This window comes from Physeter macrocephalus, chromosome 1, assembly GCF_002837175.3.
Source record: "Physeter macrocephalus isolate SW-GA chromosome 1, ASM283717v5, whole genome shotgun sequence".
In the NCBI taxonomy this organism is placed as follows: Eukaryota; Metazoa; Chordata; class Mammalia; order Artiodactyla; family Physeteridae; genus Physeter; species Physeter macrocephalus.
The window spans coordinates 63,201,265-63,221,660 of record NC_041214.2 but is presented as its reverse complement, the minus strand read 5'-3'; the positions used below and the strand labels follow the sequence as shown (position 1 = coordinate 63,221,660).

Genomic DNA, 20,396 nt, shown 5'->3' with positions numbered 1-20,396 from the left:
TGTCGCGGCCTCTCCCTTTGCGGAGCACAGGCTCCGGACGCGCAGGCTCAGCGGCCATGGCTCACGGGCGCAGCCGCTCCGCGGCACGTGGGATCTTCCCGGACCGGGGCACGAACCCGTGTCCCCTGCATCGGCAGGCGGATTCTCAACCACTGCGCCACCAGGGAAGCCCTAATGTTATGACTTTAAATACTATTTACTCAAACCAGTCCCCTGACTTCCAGACTTAGATAACCAACTATCTAATGCACGTTTCCATTCAGATGTCTAATAGTCAGCTCAAATTTAACATGATCAGAACTCTACTCCTAAACTCCTGTACTCCTACTTAAACTGCTTTGTCCACAAATCTCCACTTCAGTTAATGGTAATTCTATCATTTCAGATGCTCAGGCTCAAAACCTGAGAATCATTTTAAATTCTACTCTTTTTCTTTCATACCCCACATCCAATGTGCAGCAAATTCTGTTTGTTGTACCTTTAAAATACATCCAGAATCTGACTACCACTTATCTCTTCCACTGCTATCTCTCTGACCTGAACCACTGTCACTCTCACTTGGGTTTTATCTGTAGCTTCCTAACTGGTAACTTTGCTTCCACTCTTGCAATTCTACAATCTTTTGCTTAACATAGCATCCATAGTGCTCCTCTTACACTGCAAGCAAGATTACATCACTTATTTCTCATTCTCAAGAGTAAAAGCTTTATAATGACCTACAAAACCTTCACCATCTGGATACCCTAACACCATTCTGATCTTATTTCCCTCCCTCACTTATTCCCCTCCAGGCACCATGGCTCCCTTGCGGTTCCTTCACTGTACTAAGAATACTGTGTGGTGGTACCACAATTAGAACTCTACTGTCCTGAATTCTCATACAATAGTCTTATTTAAGGCTATAGGGAATGACAGACTCAAAGATCAAACATGTGTTTTTTCGTTTTTATTTTTACCTTGCATGAATCTTGAGATTGCTAGAAGTTGCAAATTGTAAATTGCATACATCACATTTATAGGGTTTTTCCTCACCATGATGCATGCGACTATGGAAGACTAGCTGGCATTTCTGAGCAAATCCTTTATCACACAATTCACATTTGTATGGCTTCTCACCTAAAAGAAAAGTAAATAAAATTTATATTTAGAAGGAAATATTGTTTTAGTTGCTTAAGCCATACAAGCTTTCAAAAGAGTTCATCAACAGTACTAGTTTCAGTATTCAGAAAATATTAACTCTAGAAGTAAAAAAGCAAATAGGATATTTTCCCAGATTGATTACTGAAACCACCAGTAGAGTTAAAAAAAATTAGTGTTTCTTATTTCATAATAGTGAAAAGTGATCAATGAGAGAAATACACAACGCATCTTAAAAAGCACAAATCTGGGTCTTCCCTTCCCTGGTGGCACAGTCGTTGAGAGTCCGCCTGTCGATGCAGGGGACACGGGTTCGTGCCCTGGTCCGGGAAGATCCCACGTGCCGTGGAGCGGCTGGGCCTGTGAGCCATGGCCGCTGAGCCTGCGCATCCGGAGCCTGTGCTCCGCAACGGGAGAGGCCACAACAGTGAGATGGCTGCGTACCGCAGAAAAAAAGAAAAAAAAAAAAAAAAAAGCACAAATCTAAGTGTACCAATAAAGGTAAATATAGAGGCTGAGGAAGGAATGTACATAAAATTTATGTTCAGAAGTTCGACAAAGAAGCAGGTGGTGAGATGTGTTGGTAAAATCTGAGAATCAGCCTGAGTTGTAATTACTTTTTATCAGTTTTAATATATTGTCTGTTAAATATTTAGCAAGGTGGAACTAAATTTATGCTTATTTTAATTGTGAGGGAAAATGGTTTAAAGAGTTCACACACTGGGACTTCAGAGTATCAGTTGCAACAAAACAAATAGCCATTAAATACTTGGTCACAATTACAAAGACATTTTCAAGTCTAACATGCTCAATACTTTTATGAATACAAGTATATACCAAATTTTGGTCACAGTCAACAATGTATGTTAATGTTTATAAAAATATTATTTCAGTCACAATATAAAAACAATTATACTTTCCACAAACCAGTCTTACCTGTATGAGTTCTTACATGCGTTTTCAGCTGGTTACATTGGGTAAATGCCTTTCCACACAAGTGGCAGACATAAGGTTTGACTCCTTTATGTATTCTCATGTGCCTTCGCAAGCTGCTGGCTTCTGAAAACACCTTCCCACACGTGTTACACATTGGTTTGGCCTTGGAATACCTCTGATCCAGCTCTTCCCCGGAGCTCTCCAGCTCGTAAGAGTTCTTGACACTGGCTATATTAGACATAGAGTGTTCTTTCAGAGCACAGTTTGGCTGTGATTTTCCACGTTTCCGTTTCACTGTAACAGTTTGCACAATATCTTGTGCTGGAAAAGTATTTTCCACAACTGATGTCAACTCAAGTTCTGAATTATTTCTTTGTGCAACTTGTTCTATTACAGGTGTGGACAATTTATTTGCGTCTAGATATACTTCAACAGATGCATTCTCTAAAATGTCACTGGGATATTGCACTGTTTTATTCTGCCCTGTTTTCTGGGAGTTGAAGGCCTTCTTCTTCTTTTTAGCTTGAGATGACTTCTTTGCTAAAGCCCCTTGTTTAGGATTTGCCTGAACTAAATCTGTAGACCCTTCTGATTTCTCCCGACTGTTATAATCTCGTAGAGTAAGGAGACAAGTCTGTTGATTCAATTCAATGTTTCCGGTAATACTAGATATCTCTGTAGAAGAGGGATTAGCAATAAAAGCAAAATCTTCCATCTTTATTTTACATTTAGTGACCACCTCTTCCACTTTGAGATAGTCAGCAGCCTGATGGATTTCTTTAACATTCCAACTGTAAGGAAACAAGGCTAAATGACAATGTTCTGATCAAAGAAAAAACGTTTTTGAAACAGAGCTACACAGATATTTCTGTCTTTTAAGACCTAATGAAGTAGAATGATACAACAGGCCTAAGAGAACAAATTTATTAAAAAATTTATTCACTCAGAACGTTTAGGCAAAAATCTCCAGTTTTACAGAACTTGAAAAGATGAAAAGTAATGGATTATTCATATGTACAACCATGGAAAAACAAAATGTTAAAATTTCTACGTGTTAAGAAAACAGCTGGAATTCAAAAGTGGCTGTTAGCAACTTACTGCCTCCTCCCATTTCTCTTGAGGCCTCTTCAGATACCAACCAACTTTTCTGGACTGGCAACAAGAAGAGTCTAAAGAAATTATTATCTTCCTCTGCTCCCCTGTGAGGGACTTCAACTGCACTTCTCAAACTTTCCTGTGCATGTGAATCACCCAGGGATTTGTTAAATGTAGATTCTGATTCAGTAGGTCTGCTTTGAGGCCTGAGCATCTGCATTTCTAACATATGCCCTGGTGATGCCAATGCTGCTGGTCCATGGATCACATCTGGAAGAACAAGGTTTTAGAATGCACTAAGCTCTCTCTAGCAACCTTCCCAGCTTTATTGTGTGTGATCCCCAACCCAAATTAGCTGGAGAGTTTGTCATATTAGAGTTATGTAGAAAAAATTAATGTTCAACATTCCAATCAATATTTACTGAGCATTTCACTTTATAAAATGCTTAATCTGCCGACTCGGGAGCCCGCGGTGCGGGGTGGGGTAGGGTGGGCAGCTGCCCATTAGACCAGCAGAGCAGGACTGCAGGGGTGCAGCCCTCCCTCCCATGCCCTTCTGTTCAGATACCCAAGGGGCCCATGTGCACCCCTGGCATCACATGGCCGAACACAGGACCCCAGAGGTTTCCAGAGTCTTTGCCTACCAGGGGGGCTGGGGCAGCCCTGCCGGCCCATCTCTGAGCAGAGCATCCCCGGATGGGGCAGAGCTGCATATGGCTGGGCTAGACAGGGAGGGGTGGGGCAGTGGGCTCTGGAAGGGGCTGATGGTAGCAGATAGGGTGTTGCCTCCTGCCTGCAGGTGGGGAGCACCCTGACTGAGTGGGTGGTGAAGGGCTGGTCACCAGGCCCAGACCCCCAGCTCCTTTGGTTATAGGCTGACATCAGAGTAGTGGTTCATGGGAAGCGGTTAGCTGGAAGGTCTGAGGCCTGGCTCACAGAGTCGGGGAGGAGCTGGGAGAAGGGGACAGTACCGTGAAGGCAGATAAGGGGCAGCAGCCTCAGGTTTCTGCCCCCCACTCCCCTGGTGTTTTCCAAGCCAAAGCCTGCAGCTTACTTTAAAAAAAAATTTTTTTTTTAAAAAGCAATTTATAAAAGCAAAAAATTAAAAATCTCCTTATTGTTAAATCTTTTAATATGTATTGTTATATGTATTGAATAAAATGTGAAAAGAAAAAAAAAGAAAAAGCAAAAAAAAAAAAATTTACTGAGCATTCACCATGTGTGGTACTGAGAGCGATATTACAAAATATTAAATAGTCTCTGCCCTCCAGAATCTACAATGTAGTGAAAGGCTGGCTGTTCAGTTACGCTGGCAATGGCTCGGGATTACTAGCTGAATTCATTAGAATAAATCAGCATCTTTGGGTGCTTCAATTTTCTTAGCTGTAAAGTCAGAGAGCTGAGTTGGTATTAACACTAAAAATATGCCCTTTTAATTATCTGACGATGGATACATACATACACATACATACATACACACACACCCTCAAGTAACCTTCCTACTTGTCATTTTCCCCAGATATTATTTAATTCTTCAGAAAAATTAAGTAGATTTATAGGCTAGTTTGGAAACCTAATCACCACTTTTAGTGAACATTTTATTCTCTGGGAAAATCCATCCCAAGTTCCTAAACATACTACAAATAAACTTTTGGAAAATAATCTGTTTGTAAACTGACTCCCTTAGCTAAGAAAACATTACTTAAAATAGTCTTTTCTTATGGCCTTTGGCTATAATTCTGGAGCAAATAACGAATGATCTCTGTAATCAAGTTAACACCCTGTTTGCAAAGATATAGCATGAATGCCCTAAACATAAATACAATCTTATTCATCTTCCATACAAAATGCTTTTTGCATGTATATAGCACTGTCACTCTCTAAAAACATTACATTTCTTAAGCATTTTTATTGATTCTGTTACACAGTCTACTATTAAATTACAATAAATGAGAGACACTATTAGAATGAAAACCAAATTTACTCCATCACTTATTATACTTAGGTCTCAAATTATAATTGTGCTTAGTGCTTCATAAAATGAATCACCAACAAGGTGAGATAGCCTTTAAGACCAATACAAACTAGTATTGAGTCACACACTAACTGTTCAGTACTGAAACAGTAATTCATACAAATTCTTTATCTATTTCACAGATAGCCTATAATCTCAGTTACAATTAAGAGAATCAGCATTTGTTTATGTCAATAACTGATCTGCTTTTGTTTATAAGCATGAAGCTAAAGTGCCTGCAAACTTGCTTTCACTTTTTGAATAGTCACTGAAAGTCATCTAATTACATATTGCCAGGTATATGGCTATATATGCTTTATATGAGTAATTATAATCCCCATTTTACGTACAAATGAAGGATCAGAGGTCCAAAGAAGTAAAGTAACTTGTCACAGAGTGTTAGAACTAAGATTTGACCAAGGTAATCTAGCTCCTGAGTCCACTTAATTCTTTATTATTCTGTTTTCTTAATCACTAAGTTGTACAGACTTTCTATTTTTGGTATATGTCTTCTCTTGCATTTGTGTCTGAGCTCAAACAATTGGCTCCTCAGCTCCCCAGGAAAGACATGTATCAAAAAAGACTGAGCCAGGGACTTCCCTGGCAGTCCAGTGGTTAAGACTTCACCTTCTAATGCAGGGTGTGCGGGTTCAATTCTTGGTCGGGGAGCTAAGATCCCACGTGCCTCAGGGCCAAAAAACCAAAACATAAAACAGAAGCAATGTTGTAACAAATTCAATAAAGACATTAAAAATGGTCCACATCAAAAAAAAGAGATTGAGCCAAATATCTGGCTCTTCTTCACACTGGTTTTTTGCATGAAGGCTCAAAGTAAGGCACTCTTCATTGTGTTCCAATCAGTTCAAGATTTTTGGCAAAGTTACTTGAGAAAGGGAAACCACTAAATTGAAGATCAACCAAAATTCACTGGTTTTGTGATTATTTTATATTATGTATTCTAAATGTTTAGATCAGAGGCACTTGTATAGCCAAATATTCAGTAAATTTAAATAACATCATATGACATTTATCTATGACACTGCTTTGTTCCTTTAATCAACTTACACAGAACTGACTCAAAAATTTCATTACATCAAAATTTAAAAGCAATTCCAAACAGCATGAATGTTTCCTTTTCAATAGGATTAAGGAACATCCTAATTCCAGCTTTTCAAGAAGTATATTTCCACGATAAGCTGCACTGTAAAGAGAGGGAAGAACTTTGCTTAATACGTACATGTATATATCTATAGAGAGCATCTGGAAAACAATGAAAGAATATTTACCGAAGTGTTAAGAGTGGTTATCAGTGGGCGGCAGAATTTCAGGTGTTTCCTTTTTTGTTTTTTTCCCTAATTTTTCTCCAATAAATGTGGAATTAATGGGCTTGTAGAGTAGGATAAAGAAGAGGAAATAAAGGAGGGAAAGTAATGTTCATTGGGAGGTAGTAAATCCTAAATCTTCACAGTAACAACCAATGTAGTTATTATCATCCATTTTTACAAATGGAGAAACTGAGGCCCAGAGAGGCTATATCTTGCTCAGAGACATGGTGACTTGACAGGCAAGATCTAATTCTAAAGCCCATAATCTTTCTATGTCAGATGATGATCTATTCATGTTTACACTTTTGTAAAAGATGGAGAAAAGAAGACAGGAGTAAGCTGATTGGTTTCTCTTTCCTTTTATCCCCACCACGTTTCCCCCAACAACAAGTAAACATATTAGTATTAATCTAATTATACAGTTCATCACGTATGAAAGACACAAAATGCCTGCATTATCAGATTCCTCAGAACCTACTTCTTGTCAGTGCAGTGACAGCATTAAGCATCTCAGAGAAGCATCCTAGCATCTTAGACCAGACTTAAGCATTAGCACTGATAGCTCTACCAGGCAACAGGAGTCATGGCCATTAACATGCCAATGAAGTTATTTTCCTGAATCAAGATCAGGAAGAGGTCCTGCAGGTTGCTATTTACAGCTGGAAACGGGAGCACTATTAAATGAACACAGAGATTCTTCCTTCTTTCTCCACCTATACCTCCCCACCCCAAACACCTTAAGAGGTAGGGGATAGAGAGTGAGAGAGAAGACCAGAGGAACACAAAAACCAAAAAGCAAGGGGAAATTGGAATTCAATTAAAATTCCTCATATTTTGATCTTTAACTTAACTGAAATCACAGGCTTTGTTTCAGTAGATAAATCAAATGTGTCAAAAACCATGCTTTAATCGTATTAACATCTGTATCTTTTGTGCTTATGAAATGTGGTCTGTTTCTCTCAAATCAGAGACACTGACTTCTTTATTAAAAACAACACTGTGCACATCAATATTTGAAGACTCAGAGTTCAGGGACTAAATGGAAAAAAACTAATCTGCTTTAGCTCTAAAGACTACTGACCAGCTTTTATAAGTGGAAATAAAATGTGTACCTTACCTGTCAAGATTTAAAGTTCCTGTGTATATAAATTCCAACAGTTTCTGAAATCCATCAGCCTTCACCTGACTCTGATCAAGAAAGACATTGTTCTCTGAAGTGCTTCTGTAGATCGCACCAAAATACTCACTAAACGAGGCAAGCACATTCCTATGAGCTTTAAACTGGAATTCCCCAATTACTATGGTGCAGTCACAAAGAAAACCTGCTTCCCGTTGTTTGTTCAGTCTCTCTAAAAGGTGCTCACAGTGGTGCGAATACTGCATTTTGATATCAGAATCGAATTTTACCCTTGTTCTAAAAAACAAAAAGAAATAGTAAATCAGTAACCCTAAGTTTTCATCAAACTTTTCACCCAAGCAATTGGTGAGTGAAGAGACACAGAATATGAACTAGAATAAAGTCTGTTCTCATTTTATATCCCCAGAAAATTCTTATCAAACAGATATGGATAAAACTGCCGAAGGGATAAATGCCTTTCTAGCTTTTATTTCAGCTTGGTAAACTAACACAATCCTTTGGACACGTCAATAAATGGCGATGTGCGAAAACATTTTCCACAAAGTGGGGAAAAAAAAAAGCACTGCAAAATTTCACGCTTTTGCATCAGTTGAACCTTCAGACTTTCAAGCTCAGTAAGCACACGTATATTACGAAAAAAATTAATAAACCACTATGAAATGATTTCTTGGGACAAAGGGGTAAAGGACACGGTATGAGTTCTTTAAAACTGCCCTCAATCGCTTCTCGGCCTTTTGGCTAAGATCAAATGTAAAACTCTCAAATCACTGAAACCTGTTAGCTTCCTCGGAGCACAGTGGCTTCAAACGCAAGGCGGGCGCCCAGGGGGCGGAGAACGAGCAGGGCCAAGAGTTGTCAAAGGTTAGGTCACTCGCCCCAGGAGGCCACACCCCTCCCTACCCCGCCTCCCCTCGAGGTAGCAACGGAGAGTAACTGCGAAAGCCGGTCTCTCCTGGCTTCCGCCTCCCTGCCCTTCGCCGAGCTCCCACTCCCGCGAATTCCCACAGCAGAGGTTGTGGCCAAGGCCAACACCGGGGCTGCCTCGCCCAAACTTTCCACACTAACACCTTCACTCCGACCTGAGCGCGAACTCCAAGGAGCCTGCCCTCCAATGTCCCAGGCTCTGGAGAGAGCGGGGACAGCAGGCTGAGGGGGAAGACAGAACTCACCTATAGCAACCCAAAGGGGAGCACAGTTTCTTCACCCTCTCTCCGCCATCTTGGAAGGACGTCACCGCGCCACGCTCCACCTCTCCCTTCTTCCTCCACGACGACGTCACATCCGGCTCCGGGCGTTCCGTGGCAACATCGTAGGCTCTAGGATCTCGGACGGCCGATGCTGGCCTGTGGGGAATAGTCTGGCGTACAGAGACACCGCTACCTAGCATGCCAGGAGCTAGGGAGAAACAGGGAGAGTCTTGGATACGAGATCTAAGGGCTCGCTCACAGCGCCACGCCTGTCTTCCTCATTCTGAGCATTCTGGTTGGAAGACAGTCGGCATCTCGCGCTCGGCCCGCCTCCTGGGCCGCGGCTGAACCGCGCTGCACCGCGGGACTCTTTCCAGGAGCCAAATAGCGCATTGCATGCTGGGGCTTGTAGTTAGTTGCTCGTCGTCTCCCATCATCCTCCCCTTCCTTGAGGCCCCACGAGTAGGAACAGCTGCTTTGTGTACTCGGGCTCTGGGCCATGGGAAATTTTGAGCTGAAACTGATCACCCCTTTTTAGTTTACGTACCCGAAAGCTCTTGGGAACCCACGAGTCTTGTTTGCATCAGCCAACTGGAGCCCATTTTCCAGGATACCCTTACGTGGTGATTGAAGTCTGAGCTGCCTGAAAGTGGAGCAAAGCAGTAGGGTACACTGGGCATGCGCATGGGGAAAGGTGGGCTTCGTACCGGAAAGGGTTCTTCTGCGTCTGGACTAGAAATTTTTAATACAATTATTTACATCGTATTCAGATTTTGTACAGTGAGAGAAAGGGGTGCCAGTTATCTGCGTAATATAAAAAGACGTAGAAACGGTAAGATAAGTCGTGCTGAAATGTTAGGGTGAATTATTTCATACTACCCGCGGACAATATAATCTAAGAAAACCAAAACGTCAACATTTTTTCTTGTTAAAAGTTGTAGCACAGGGAGCTCAGCTCGGTGCTCCGTGATGACCTAGATGGGTGGAATTGGGGGGTGGGGTGGGAGGGAGGTCCAAGCGAGGGGGGGAATATATGTATATATCCTGATTCATGTAGCTGATTCACTTAGTTGTACTGCAGAAACTAACAAAACATTGTAAAGCAACTATACTCCAACTAAAAAAAAAAAAAGTTGTGTCAGGACCACAGGAAATTTACTCGTGATTTTATATTAAATGACAGTCTCAACTTGAATTCTTTTCTTCTCTCTTGAGATTTTTTTACAACTAGATTCTGTTTGCTCTCTTTGTAAATTCTTTCTTCCCGGTAAGAATCATGTTTGTGAAAAAACCCACAACCGTTAGATTTATAAGAAAAAAAAATGAGGCTGGTTCTTTCTTGATTTCATCTTTATGAATATAATTTTTTTCTGATTCCACTTTATTTTTGTCAGAATCCTTTTCAGTAATTTATTAATTCAGAAATATTTGTCTTTACTAGGTGTCAAACAGATACTAAGAATATGGAAAAAGCATAAAACATGGTCTCTGGCGTTTAGAGAAATCAGCAATCTCAGGAAAAACTAATGGAAAACCAAATGACCTGTAATACAAAGAATGCTGGGGGCAACAGAGCTTAGCTTATTTTTTACGCGGTGTTTGATTACTCTTACTAGGCTGTACATTATATTATTTTTTCAGTATCAGGTTGTGAGTTTTAAAAAACTCACAAAAAAAAACCACCTTTTTTTTTTAAGTCTGGAGCACTTCTTCCATGTGCAAGCCGTTAATAAAAAAAATTTGGTGAACAAGTAAAATAACATCCAAGTTGAAAGTTCAAATTCCCAAGGTACTGCAAATTACTATCAGGATTATGTTTTTTAAAAAGCCAACATAACCCAATCCAAAATGGGCAGAAGACCTAAACAGACATTTCTCCGAAGGAGATATACAGATTGCCAACAAACGCATGAAAGGATGCTCAACATCACTAATCATTAGAGAAATACAAATCAAAACTACAATTAGGTATCACCTCACACAAGTTAGAATGGCCATCATCAAAAAATCTGCAAATGCTGGAGAGAGTATGGAGAAAAGGGAACCCTCTTTCACTGTTGGTGGGAATGTAAATTGATACAGCCACTATAGAGAACAATATGGAGGTTCCTTAAAAAACTAAAAATAGAACTACCGTACGACCAGCAATCCCACTACTGGTCATATACCCTGAGAAAACCGTAATTCAAAGAGTCATGTACCACAATGTTCATTGCAGCACTACTTAACAATAGCCAGGACATGGAAGCAACCTAAGTGTCCATTGACAGATGAATGGATAAAGATGATGTGGCACATATATACAATGGAATATTATTCAGCCATAAAAAGAAACAAAATTGAGTTATTTGTAGTGAGGTGGATGGACCTAGAGTCTGTCATACAGAGTGAAGTAAGTCAGAAAGAGAAAAACAAATACCGTATGCTAACACATATATATGGAATCTAGGGGCAGCACAGGAATAAACACGCAGACATAGAGAATGGGCTTGAGGACACAGGGAGAGGGAAGGGTAAGCTAGGACGAATTGAGAGAGTAGCACTAACATATACACTACCAAATATAAAGTAGATAGCAAGTGGGAAGCAGCTGCATAGCACAGGGAGATCAGCTCAGTGCTTTGTGACCACCTAGAGGGGTGGGTTGGGGGGGTGGGAGGGAGACGCAAGAGGGATAGCATATAGGGATGTACGTATGCATATAGTTGATTCACTTTATTATACAGCAGAAAGTAACACAACATTGTAAAGCAATTATAGTTCAATAAAGATGTTTAAAGAAATAAAAAGCAAACATAAGGAGCATCACGAGACCCTATTCAGTGGACGTAAGCAGGGGTAAAAGAAATAAAATAAAAAGCAAACATAAGGAGCATCACGAGACCCTATTCAGTGGGCGTAAACAGGGGGAAAAAAAGGAGCATCACGAGACCCTATTCAGTGGACGTAAACAGGGGGAAAAAAAAGGTGTAAATTGTTTCCGCCCGGTTTCGAACCGGGGACCTTTCGCGTGTTAGGCGAACGTGATAACCACTACACTACGGAAACCCGCCTAGTGGTGATGGTTGAGAAAGTCCTTGATATCGCTGTTGTAACGTGCAATTCACAAGCGCTTAAAGGTAGGGTTGGCGAAACTTTTAACAGAAAGAACAATGAAACCAAAAAAAAAAAAAAGGAAAAATAACCATATGTTCAGTTGGACACTACTACCATTTCAAAAGTTGGAATTTGCATACACTTTTTTCAAAGCCCCTAGTTAGAAACCGGGCACCCGTTGGTTGCACTTTTTTGGGGTTTACTTTCTTCTACGGAAAAGAAGTGTTATATTAGTTTCTTTTCTTCGCGTTACTCTGTTGACAATCCCGGATGAGTTTCGGGGCTTTGGCGGGTTAGGAAGGGCTGGCCGCACGCGAATCCCGGAGTCCCGGCTCCCGCAGCGGGGCGCAGTTCCGCGCAGCACCAAACTCCCTAGCTGTTACTTAGCTAGCGAGAAAGCGATCCTTTCAGCCTCTGGTGGAGGGACGTGTCGTTAGCTTTTGAATTTCCTCCTCTGCTCTGTACGGCACTTGTTTTAAAATCTTCTACAGGGTGTGCAAAATTGAAGAGGTTAAAAAAGAAAATCAGACATCGAGATGCACTTTTTGGGCACGCAACATGCATAAATTTTTCTAAGCCTGAGCTTCATATGACCTAAGGAATATCGTTTTTCCTGCAAAGAGGCAGACACATCCTTATGCCTCAGAATCAAGAATTTTTTGGGAATGAGAATGAGCTTCCATATTACACCGGGGGCAGGGGCGTGGGGTGGGTAACCTGATGGGATTGCTTAAAAAATTTAAAAGTGAGATTATACTTTTTTGGTTTTGAGTACATTTTGCTTAGAAAACACGGGGAAAGAAACACAACAAAGTACTGCCCAGAATATATAGAAATAATAATAAAAGTATTTAAAACCCACTTTAAGTCCTAGCACTTTTTCCCTTTCTCTTTTTACAAGTTGACGAAATTCTCTTTTTAGAAATTCAGAAGCATGAACCGTGCCTCCCCTGCTACGACACTTTACCCTGTCAAATCTCTCCACCTTTTTCCAGTTTCGAGCGCGCATTTCAGAGCTTCCTACAGGCCCTTGGACAGACATCTAATAACCAGAATGTAATGACGTTGAGAAATAAAACTGTTTTTATGGCTCATCGAGGTATTAGAGAAAGCCTCTTGTGAAGGGTTAGATTTCTATCTAGCTTTTTGGGAAGAAAGTCAGGTTTTCCTGATATTGGTATTCCCGGATTCCAAGGGGGTGAGGAGTGGTCCAATCCGGGTGAGACGCAATCGTGGGTGGCACTTTAGAGTGCACCTTGCATCCATTGAGTCCCCGGCCTGGGAGTCGCGCCCCCCCCCCGCCTCCCCGCCAGCCCCCGGCTCGCACCAGCCCGGCTCAGGCCCCGCGGGGCCGTGCCGGGGTCTCTATGACGCGGCGTTCCAGGTCGTCGGACCGTCACATCACTTTCCGGGCTCCCCGCGCAGCCCGCAGCCAGGGCAGCCGGAGCGGCCGGGCGACAGGAGGCGGCAGCAGCATGAGCTACTACCAGCTACCGGTGGTGATCGACAACGGCTCAGGAGTGATCAAGGCGGGCCTGGCTGGGTCCCGGGAGCCCCAGTTTGTCTACCCGAACTTTATAGGCCGCGCCAAAGGCCAGACCTGGGGGGCAGAGGGCGCGCAGGAAGTGTGCGTGGGAGACCAAGCGCAGCAGCGGAGAAGTTCACTTTCCATCAGGTACCGCCTTCTCCCGGCGGGCAGGACCGCGTGGAGGCGAAGTAGGGGGAGCCCAGAGGAGGGGCCCAACACTGAGAGAAAGGATAAGAAGTGAGGAACAGGAAAGTGTCTGCCAGCTATCATTATTGCAAACGCTCGAGCCGCAAATCTCTGAGGGTACCACGTACCTAAAGAGTGAACATAACTTGCTCGCTGTATCTATTCAAATGTATTCAAACGTACAAACACAGTTATCGTTCATAAAATACAAGTTCATTTAGGAATGTTAATTCAAGGTACCTTTGTCTTCTGGGCTATTTGTTTTCAACTAACTGATATTAAAACTGTGAAGATTTCCCTATTTTTTTTTTTAAGTCAAAAAGGGTATTCCAAAGAGGCAGGGAAGATGGAAAGCAACCAAAATTGCAGAGGAAGGTAGCTGGGCTATCTTCTGCCGGCAGTTACCATCTCTGAGAGGCTCTGGCGGGCACTGCCCATAAAGGGCTACTGGTAATAAATATGGGGATTAACCCATGTTTGAAGAGAGTAGACACTGGAAAAATTTAAAGCTGCCATTTATCTTATTGCTTTTCCTACAGCTACCCAGTGGAGCGTGGTCTCATTACTTGCTGGGGGGACATGGAGATCATGTGGAAGCATATCTATGATGATAACCTGAAGCTGAAGCCCTGTGATGGCCCAGTCTTGATTACAGAGTCAGCACTGAACCCACTGGCCAACCGGCAACGGGTCACTGAAGTGTTTTTTGAGCATCTGGAGGTTCCTGCCTTCTATATGTCCATCCAGGGGGTGCTAGCTCTCTTTGCTGCTGGCTTCACAACTGGCTTTGTGCTGAATTCAGGTGCTGGGGTTACCCAGTGTGTACCCATCTTTGAGGGTTACTGTCTGCCTCATAGTGTCCAGCAGCTAGATCTGGCAGGTCTTGACCTTACCAACTACCTCATGATGCTGTTGAAGGAGCACGGCATCACGCCGCTTAGTGCTTCAGACAGAAAGATTGTCACAGACATTAAGGAAACCTATTGTTATGTGGCAATGAACTCTGAAGAGGAAAAGGCCAAGAAAGCTGATTGTATAGAGAAGGTTTACCAACTACCTGATGGGAAGACACTCAAACTCCATGACCAGCTCTTTCATTGTCCAGAGGCCCTCTTCTCTCCAAGTCTCATGCATCTTGAGACCCCTGGCATCGATAAGATGTGCTTCAGCAGCATAATGAAATGTGATACAGATCTGAGGAATTCCTTTTTCTCCAATATTATACTTGCTGGGGGATCAACCTCTTTCCCTGGTTTAGATAAGCGGCTAGTTAAAGATATAGCAAAGGTGGTGCCTGCCAACACCCCTGTGCAGGTTATTGCTCCCCCAGAAAGGAAAATATCAGTGTGGATGGGAGGCTCTGTTCTTGCATCCCTCTCTGCCTTCCAGGACATGTGGATCACCGCTGCAGAATTTAAAGAAGTCGGACCCAACGTGGTACACCAAAGATGCTTCTGAATACAGAAAAAAATGGTTAGAAGAAAATGTTTTGAGTACATGTGACAGAAAACTTTGGATATTATATGTTTCTGGGAGAACCAAATATTTCAGTTATTGGAAGGTCCATGTCTCTGTTGCATTTCTATAATGGGGGAAAATAATGATGAAGCAGTCAAGTAACATATTTATTGAGTAGAACCAAATTAAATGCTAGAGGAGACATTACTCTTTTACTTTTATTTATTTGGCTGTGCCGGGTCTTAGTTGTAGCAGGTGGGCTCCTTAGTTGCAGCATGCATCTGGGATCTAGCTCCCTGACCAGGGATCGAAGCCGAGTCGCCTACATGGGAGCGTGGAGTCTTAACCACTGCACCACCAGAGAAGTCCTGAGGAGATGTTATTCTTTACCTTGGAGATCTTACACTTCCTTTGGAGGGAGAGAGCAATTTGCGGTACAACATGATATGCGCCAAATGAGTGATACAGATTGAAGGTTGTTGAAGTTTATGGAAGGAAGGTTGCTATAAGGGAAGATTTCATAGCAGAGGTATGCCATCATGAATGGGGTGGCATTAGGATGGGTGTGGGAGCATAATAAAAGAGGGCAGATATTCAAAAAAGTGGAAATGAGCAAGAAGCTAGATATGAGGATGAACAAAGCATATTCAAGGCATGTTTAATACACTGGTTTTGTTAAAATGAAGAGCTCATATTGAGCAGACTAAGAGCAATGACTAGGAAGGTAAATTAAGGCCAGAGACTGGAAGGCTTTGTTTTAAATGTCCTATAGGCAAAAAGGAACCATTAAAGATTTGAAAACAGGAGACATAAGGAAATTAAGATGAATGTGGTAGTAGTTTGGAGGATAAATTGGACTGGGAAAGGCCCTGGAGATTCAGCGATCAATTAGAAAGTTGTTAGTGTAGATATAAAGTAGCCAAGTCTTATACTCAAGATTACAAGCAATAGAAATTAAAAAGAAGAAATTATGAAAAACTGACAAGTCTTGGTGCCTAACTAGTTATGAAGGGGAAAGAAGGGTCTGAAATGATGAAGGTAGCTCAGAGAATGATGGCAGTGTTGACATAACTCAAAGTATGTAGTATCTGCTCTATGCAAAGCGCTGTGCTAAGTACAGTAAGTGCTAAATCAGGAGTCATTGTGTCCTTAAGAAGCCAGCAGTCCAGTGTGAGAGGTGAAATTCATACTTTAATTGCAATAATATAAGGTGGAAAGTGATTTAGTGTTCTAAGAGAAGTATAAAATGGGACTCATAGGAGGGAAAACAACTTGAAGGCTCAGGGAAGGCTTTTGGGGGCTGGGCTTGAAGCTGAAATTTAAACCTAAGAGTGCCCGTCCTTCTGAATTTAGGGGCAGTATATGTGGGTTCAGGTCCAGGCCCTGCCACCTACCAGCTGCATGATTTAAACAAATTGTTTAAACATTTTGAAGATCAATTTCCTCATTGATAAGTGGGGTTGCTAATCCTAATCCCTATCTGTCTCACAGGGTCCTTACGAAATACAAATGAGACAATGTCTCTATGGGAACCTTCAAAATGTTATTTTTTGCTTATAGAATTAGACAATTTATAGGTCCAGCTCATGCTACTTCCTCCATAGTCAAAAATCGATTATTTGTATCCTTCAGCACATTATATTACTTGTACTTTTATTGACCACTTAATTTTTGCAGCCTTATCTTTTGGTTTGCTTGTCTTTCTCCCTTACTAGATATGTTCTTAGAGGACAGGGATTGTCGGCTTTCTCTTTTCATCTCTGTCCCCTTCCCTGATGACTTCTGTGGTGCACTCCCAGTAGATATGCAGATATATAGAATTGACCAGAAGCACACTGATGGCAGAGGAAACATTAGGGCAAAGCCTCCAAGGTGTAAAAATCATGGGCATGTACAAGCAGCAGGAAGTAATTCAGTTTGGCCTGAAGCATTTGTGAAGAGGTGCATTTCATTCTTTGACATGTGTTTATCATTTTAGAGATTGTAAGCAAAACTACTAGATTGGATAAGGTGTAGAAAATGATTATCTGAGAGCAGTTTGAATAGTCGATGCTGTACTCACTAGAGTCACAAGCACTGTAGAGAGAATTGTTGCAGGAAGGGGGACCCCTTCCAGGGCCCGAGAGTGGGCTCTTGTCTAACACTTGGAAATGAATAGTCCGAGGAGACACACATGCTGAGAAAGCAAGAGGCTTTATTGGGAAGGGGCGGCGGGGCGGAGAGCAGCAGGGTAAGGGAACACAGGAGAACTGCTCTGCCACGTGGCTCGCAGTCTCGGGTTTTATGGTAATTGCGTTGATTTCTGGGTTGTCTCTGGCCAATCACTCTGACTCAGGATCCTTCCTGGTGGCACACGCAACACTCAGCCAAGATGGATTCTAGCGAGAAGGATTCTGGGAGGTTGGTACAACACATGGACTGGAGTCTCCCCTCTCCTTTTGACCTTTCCCAAATTCTTCTGGTTGCTGCTAGCTTGTTAGTTCCGCATTCCTTACCAGGACCTCCTGCTTAAGATAGCTCTTGCAAGTGGTTACTATGGTACCTGGCCAGGGCAGGCGGTTTCAGTCAGTGGATCCCCTAACAGAATGATTCCCAACCCCCTCACTTTAGAATTCTTAAAGTGCATTTTTCCTAAAAGAAATTTCGGCTAACCTGTTTAGATACATTTATCTAATTTAAACTTCAACATCTCGGAGAGATGGACAAGACAAATAGTATTCCCATTTACAAATTAAGAAGTTGAGATGTAAAGAGGTTAAGAGATGTAAATTTAAAGTGATCTCCAAAGTAGCTTGCTAGGTTAGGCAGGCGCACGGTCCTTAACTGTGGTTTCTTAGGCAGTTAACCCAACAACTAGCCTGGAATATTCTGTACAGACTCTAGCCTCTTCATTGGGGTCATAGATGATCCTTTTCAGGTAATCTAGGGAAAGGAAATAAAATGTGAAATTTCCGTTTAGTTATATTTTCCCCTATCTTAAATCATATCAAACCAATCCCCTTAACATTTTACTTTTCTTTCAGATCGCGGTGCCAATAGCGACAACTCCATGAAGTTCACTCAATTGAAGAGTTCAACTTTTAAGATTAGCCAGTTATATGAAAAACAGCATGTACCGGCCAATATAAAAACCTGCTACAATTTATGGTGCATTGTTCTTTTTTAACACAGTCACGACACAACATTAAAGCAAAGTCAATGACTGAAAAGCCTTTATTTCCTAATAAAAGGGAGATTCAGTCCTCAATGTTGAGATCGAGAAGGGAGTAGTTATACGTAGTAAAACAACCTCTGCTCAAGAAGTTGAAGAGTAGGCATTCTAAGGAAGGGAACAGGTCAGGATCGCGGAGGCAGCCCAATGAGCCAAGCCAAGATTCTGTTCGGGAATCTATTTTGGTAAAGTTCTCTAACAAACGTGATGATCCGAACTGAGAATCACTGTTTTGGCCCTACAATTTTTGTATGAACTCCATTTCTTTAAGACAGTAACGTGCACCTCGCCTGGACTGTAAGAGATGGAAAACAGCGCTAAGAAGCATTCAAGTTAGTTTTCAAATTACAAGTCAATATGTCTGAAGAAAAGATCCAAACCTTCCCGTAAGGAACGTGTGGGTGGGGCGACGATTGTCCGTCCTCATGGCCGGAAACAGAACTTTTGAAAAAAAATTTTGCGAGACCGGCTCTCGCGAGAGTCGCGGCGGGCGGGCCCCAGCCAATCCGCGCAGGCGGCGGCCGTTCCCTTTATAAGGAGACGCTGGAGGAGGCGCTGTGGGTTGCGGAGGGTGGGCCCGGGAGGGGTGGCTGCCATTTCTTGCCTAACCCTAACTGAGACTGGCGTAGGCGCTGTGCTTTTGCTCCCCGCACGCTGTTTTTCTCGCTGACTTTCAGCGGGCGGAAAAGCCTCGGCCTACCGCCATCCACCATCCAGACTGAAGCAAACAAAAAATGTCAGCCGCTGGCTCGCTCACCTCTCCCGGGAACCTGCGTGGCTCGCCCGCCCAGGCCCTGCGCCCCGCCTGAGGCCGCGGTCGGCCCGGGGCTTCTCCGGAGGCGCCCACTGCCGCCGCGAAGAGTTGGGCTCTGTCAGCCGCGGGTCGCTTGGGGGGCCGAGGCGAGGCTCTTACCGCAGGGAAAGGAACGGAGCCGGTCCCCGCGCGCGGTGCGCTTCCCTGAGCTGTGGGACGTGCACCCGGGACTCGGCTCAGACACTTGCAGCCGGAGGAGCTGCGGGGGTGGGGAGCGGGCAGTCTGCTTTTTCCCTGGAAGGAGGGACTCCGTTGGTGCGCGTCCGTCTTCCCTCGCCGTCAGTGGTGGGCCTGTGGGCCTCCAAACTTGCAGATTGGACCGCAGTGCGTGCAAATCAATTGTCAGAAGGACACGTGGAGGCACCTCCAAAATTAGTCCCAATGAATGGGCAGTGAGCCGAATAGCCAGCTAGCCGTTTCTGTGTAGGGCTTTTTTATCCTCCCCCTCCTTTGGTTTTGTTGCCCTTTATCATAGTATCACAACGCAGTTCCTGCTCTGCGGATTTTGTCGAGGTTTTTGCCTCTTCCAAAGTAGATCCCGATCAGTCCCGACAATCGCGTATGGAAGAGCAGTGATTTTTTTGTGAGATTATTAAACACTTAATATTTGTTAACTGGAAGATCTAGTCTGTTCTTAAAACAGTGGAAATTCTGTTCCTTAATGGTCGTTGCCTTTCATCTTTGTCTCCGTCTTTGGATGCAAAGTATTAAGTGGTGACGGAAAAGTGTACGAAGAAATATATATCCCTCCCCCCCCAGCAAGAATTGGGTCCGGTTTCTTTGCCAAGGGTGGGGGGAGAAAAAGGCCCATTAGGAAACAATCAATAGGAAACAATCAACAGGTCATTCTGCCCATTCGTCTCCGAAACCTAACTTGCAGGTTTATGTGGGAATTGAAGTCAGTGCCTTCACTTCCTTGAGACAGCTATTCTGGCGGCAATTGCTGGGAGAGAGAGTACCCAGCAGCCTGAATTGTGAAGACAAATTATCAGTGTGATATCCAGCCTGGAGCTGGACCCGACAATGGAAAAGAAAAATCAGGACCATGTCAGTATCTACATGAACGTGTCTAGCATTTCATCCTGCTGCCTGAAGTAGGTCCCTCAGTGTCGTCTAATACAATTCTTAGCCTTCAGTTAAGAAATGTGAAAAACCTGGACTGCACTGTTTCTGGTAATGTTCTCTCAGAAGGAAAATTTTTCCCATCGGCATGGTTTTGTGGAAAGAACATGGGTAAGTTAGTGAATGACGTTCTAGTTCTGATTTTGCCA

The 20,396-nt window shown here is 42.9% G+C and overlaps 2 protein-coding genes and 1 non-coding gene across 6 annotated transcripts in view; 1 reads left to right on the top strand and 2 right to left on the bottom strand.

The window, feature by feature from the left end:
- MYNN (myoneurin) overlaps positions 1-9,654 on the bottom strand; it is a 19,708-nt gene extending 10,054 nt beyond the window's left edge. For all 3 annotated transcript variants that reach the window (XR_002891792.3, XM_024124282.3, XM_024124281.3), the window contains exons 1-4: positions 8,815-9,654; positions 7,625-7,921; positions 2,074-2,864; positions 957-1,116 (exon numbers count right to left, since the gene is read on the bottom strand). Coding sequence is in view for 2 of the 3 variants with exons in the window: in XM_024124282.3 (XP_023980050.1) it covers positions 957-1,116; positions 2,074-2,864; positions 7,625-7,921; positions 8,815-9,032 (1,466 nt within the window). In the remaining variant the exon portion in view is untranslated. The remainder of the gene's footprint in view (positions 1-956; positions 1,117-2,073; positions 2,865-7,624; positions 7,922-8,814) is intronic.
- A 2,153-nt stretch (positions 9,655-11,807) lies between these two features.
- TRNAV-AAC (transfer RNA valine (anticodon AAC)) lies at positions 11,808-11,880 on the bottom strand. The gene has a single exon. It is a non-coding gene; the product is annotated as a tRNA-Val (tRNA).
- Positions 11,881-13,287: 1,407 nt separating this feature from the next.
- ACTRT3 (actin related protein T3) lies at positions 13,288-18,230 on the top strand. 2 transcript variants are annotated; one of them, XR_008617996.1, is made up of 3 exons: positions 13,288-13,603; positions 14,182-15,629; positions 18,124-18,230. XR_008617996.1 is itself a non-coding variant. In XM_007112264.3 (3 exons), exons 1-2 carry the CDS (start codon positions 13,296-13,298, stop codon positions 15,098-15,100), a joined length of 1,227 nt encoding a protein of 408 aa, XP_007112326.2. In that variant the 5' UTR covers positions 13,288-13,295; the 3' UTR covers positions 15,101-15,115; positions 18,124-18,230. The 2 variants fall into 2 exon arrangements, 1 of the variants encoding a protein (XP_007112326.2); XM_007112264.3 differs by having other exon boundaries at positions 14,182-15,115.
- The last annotated feature ends 2,166 nt before the right edge of the window (positions 18,231-20,396 follow it).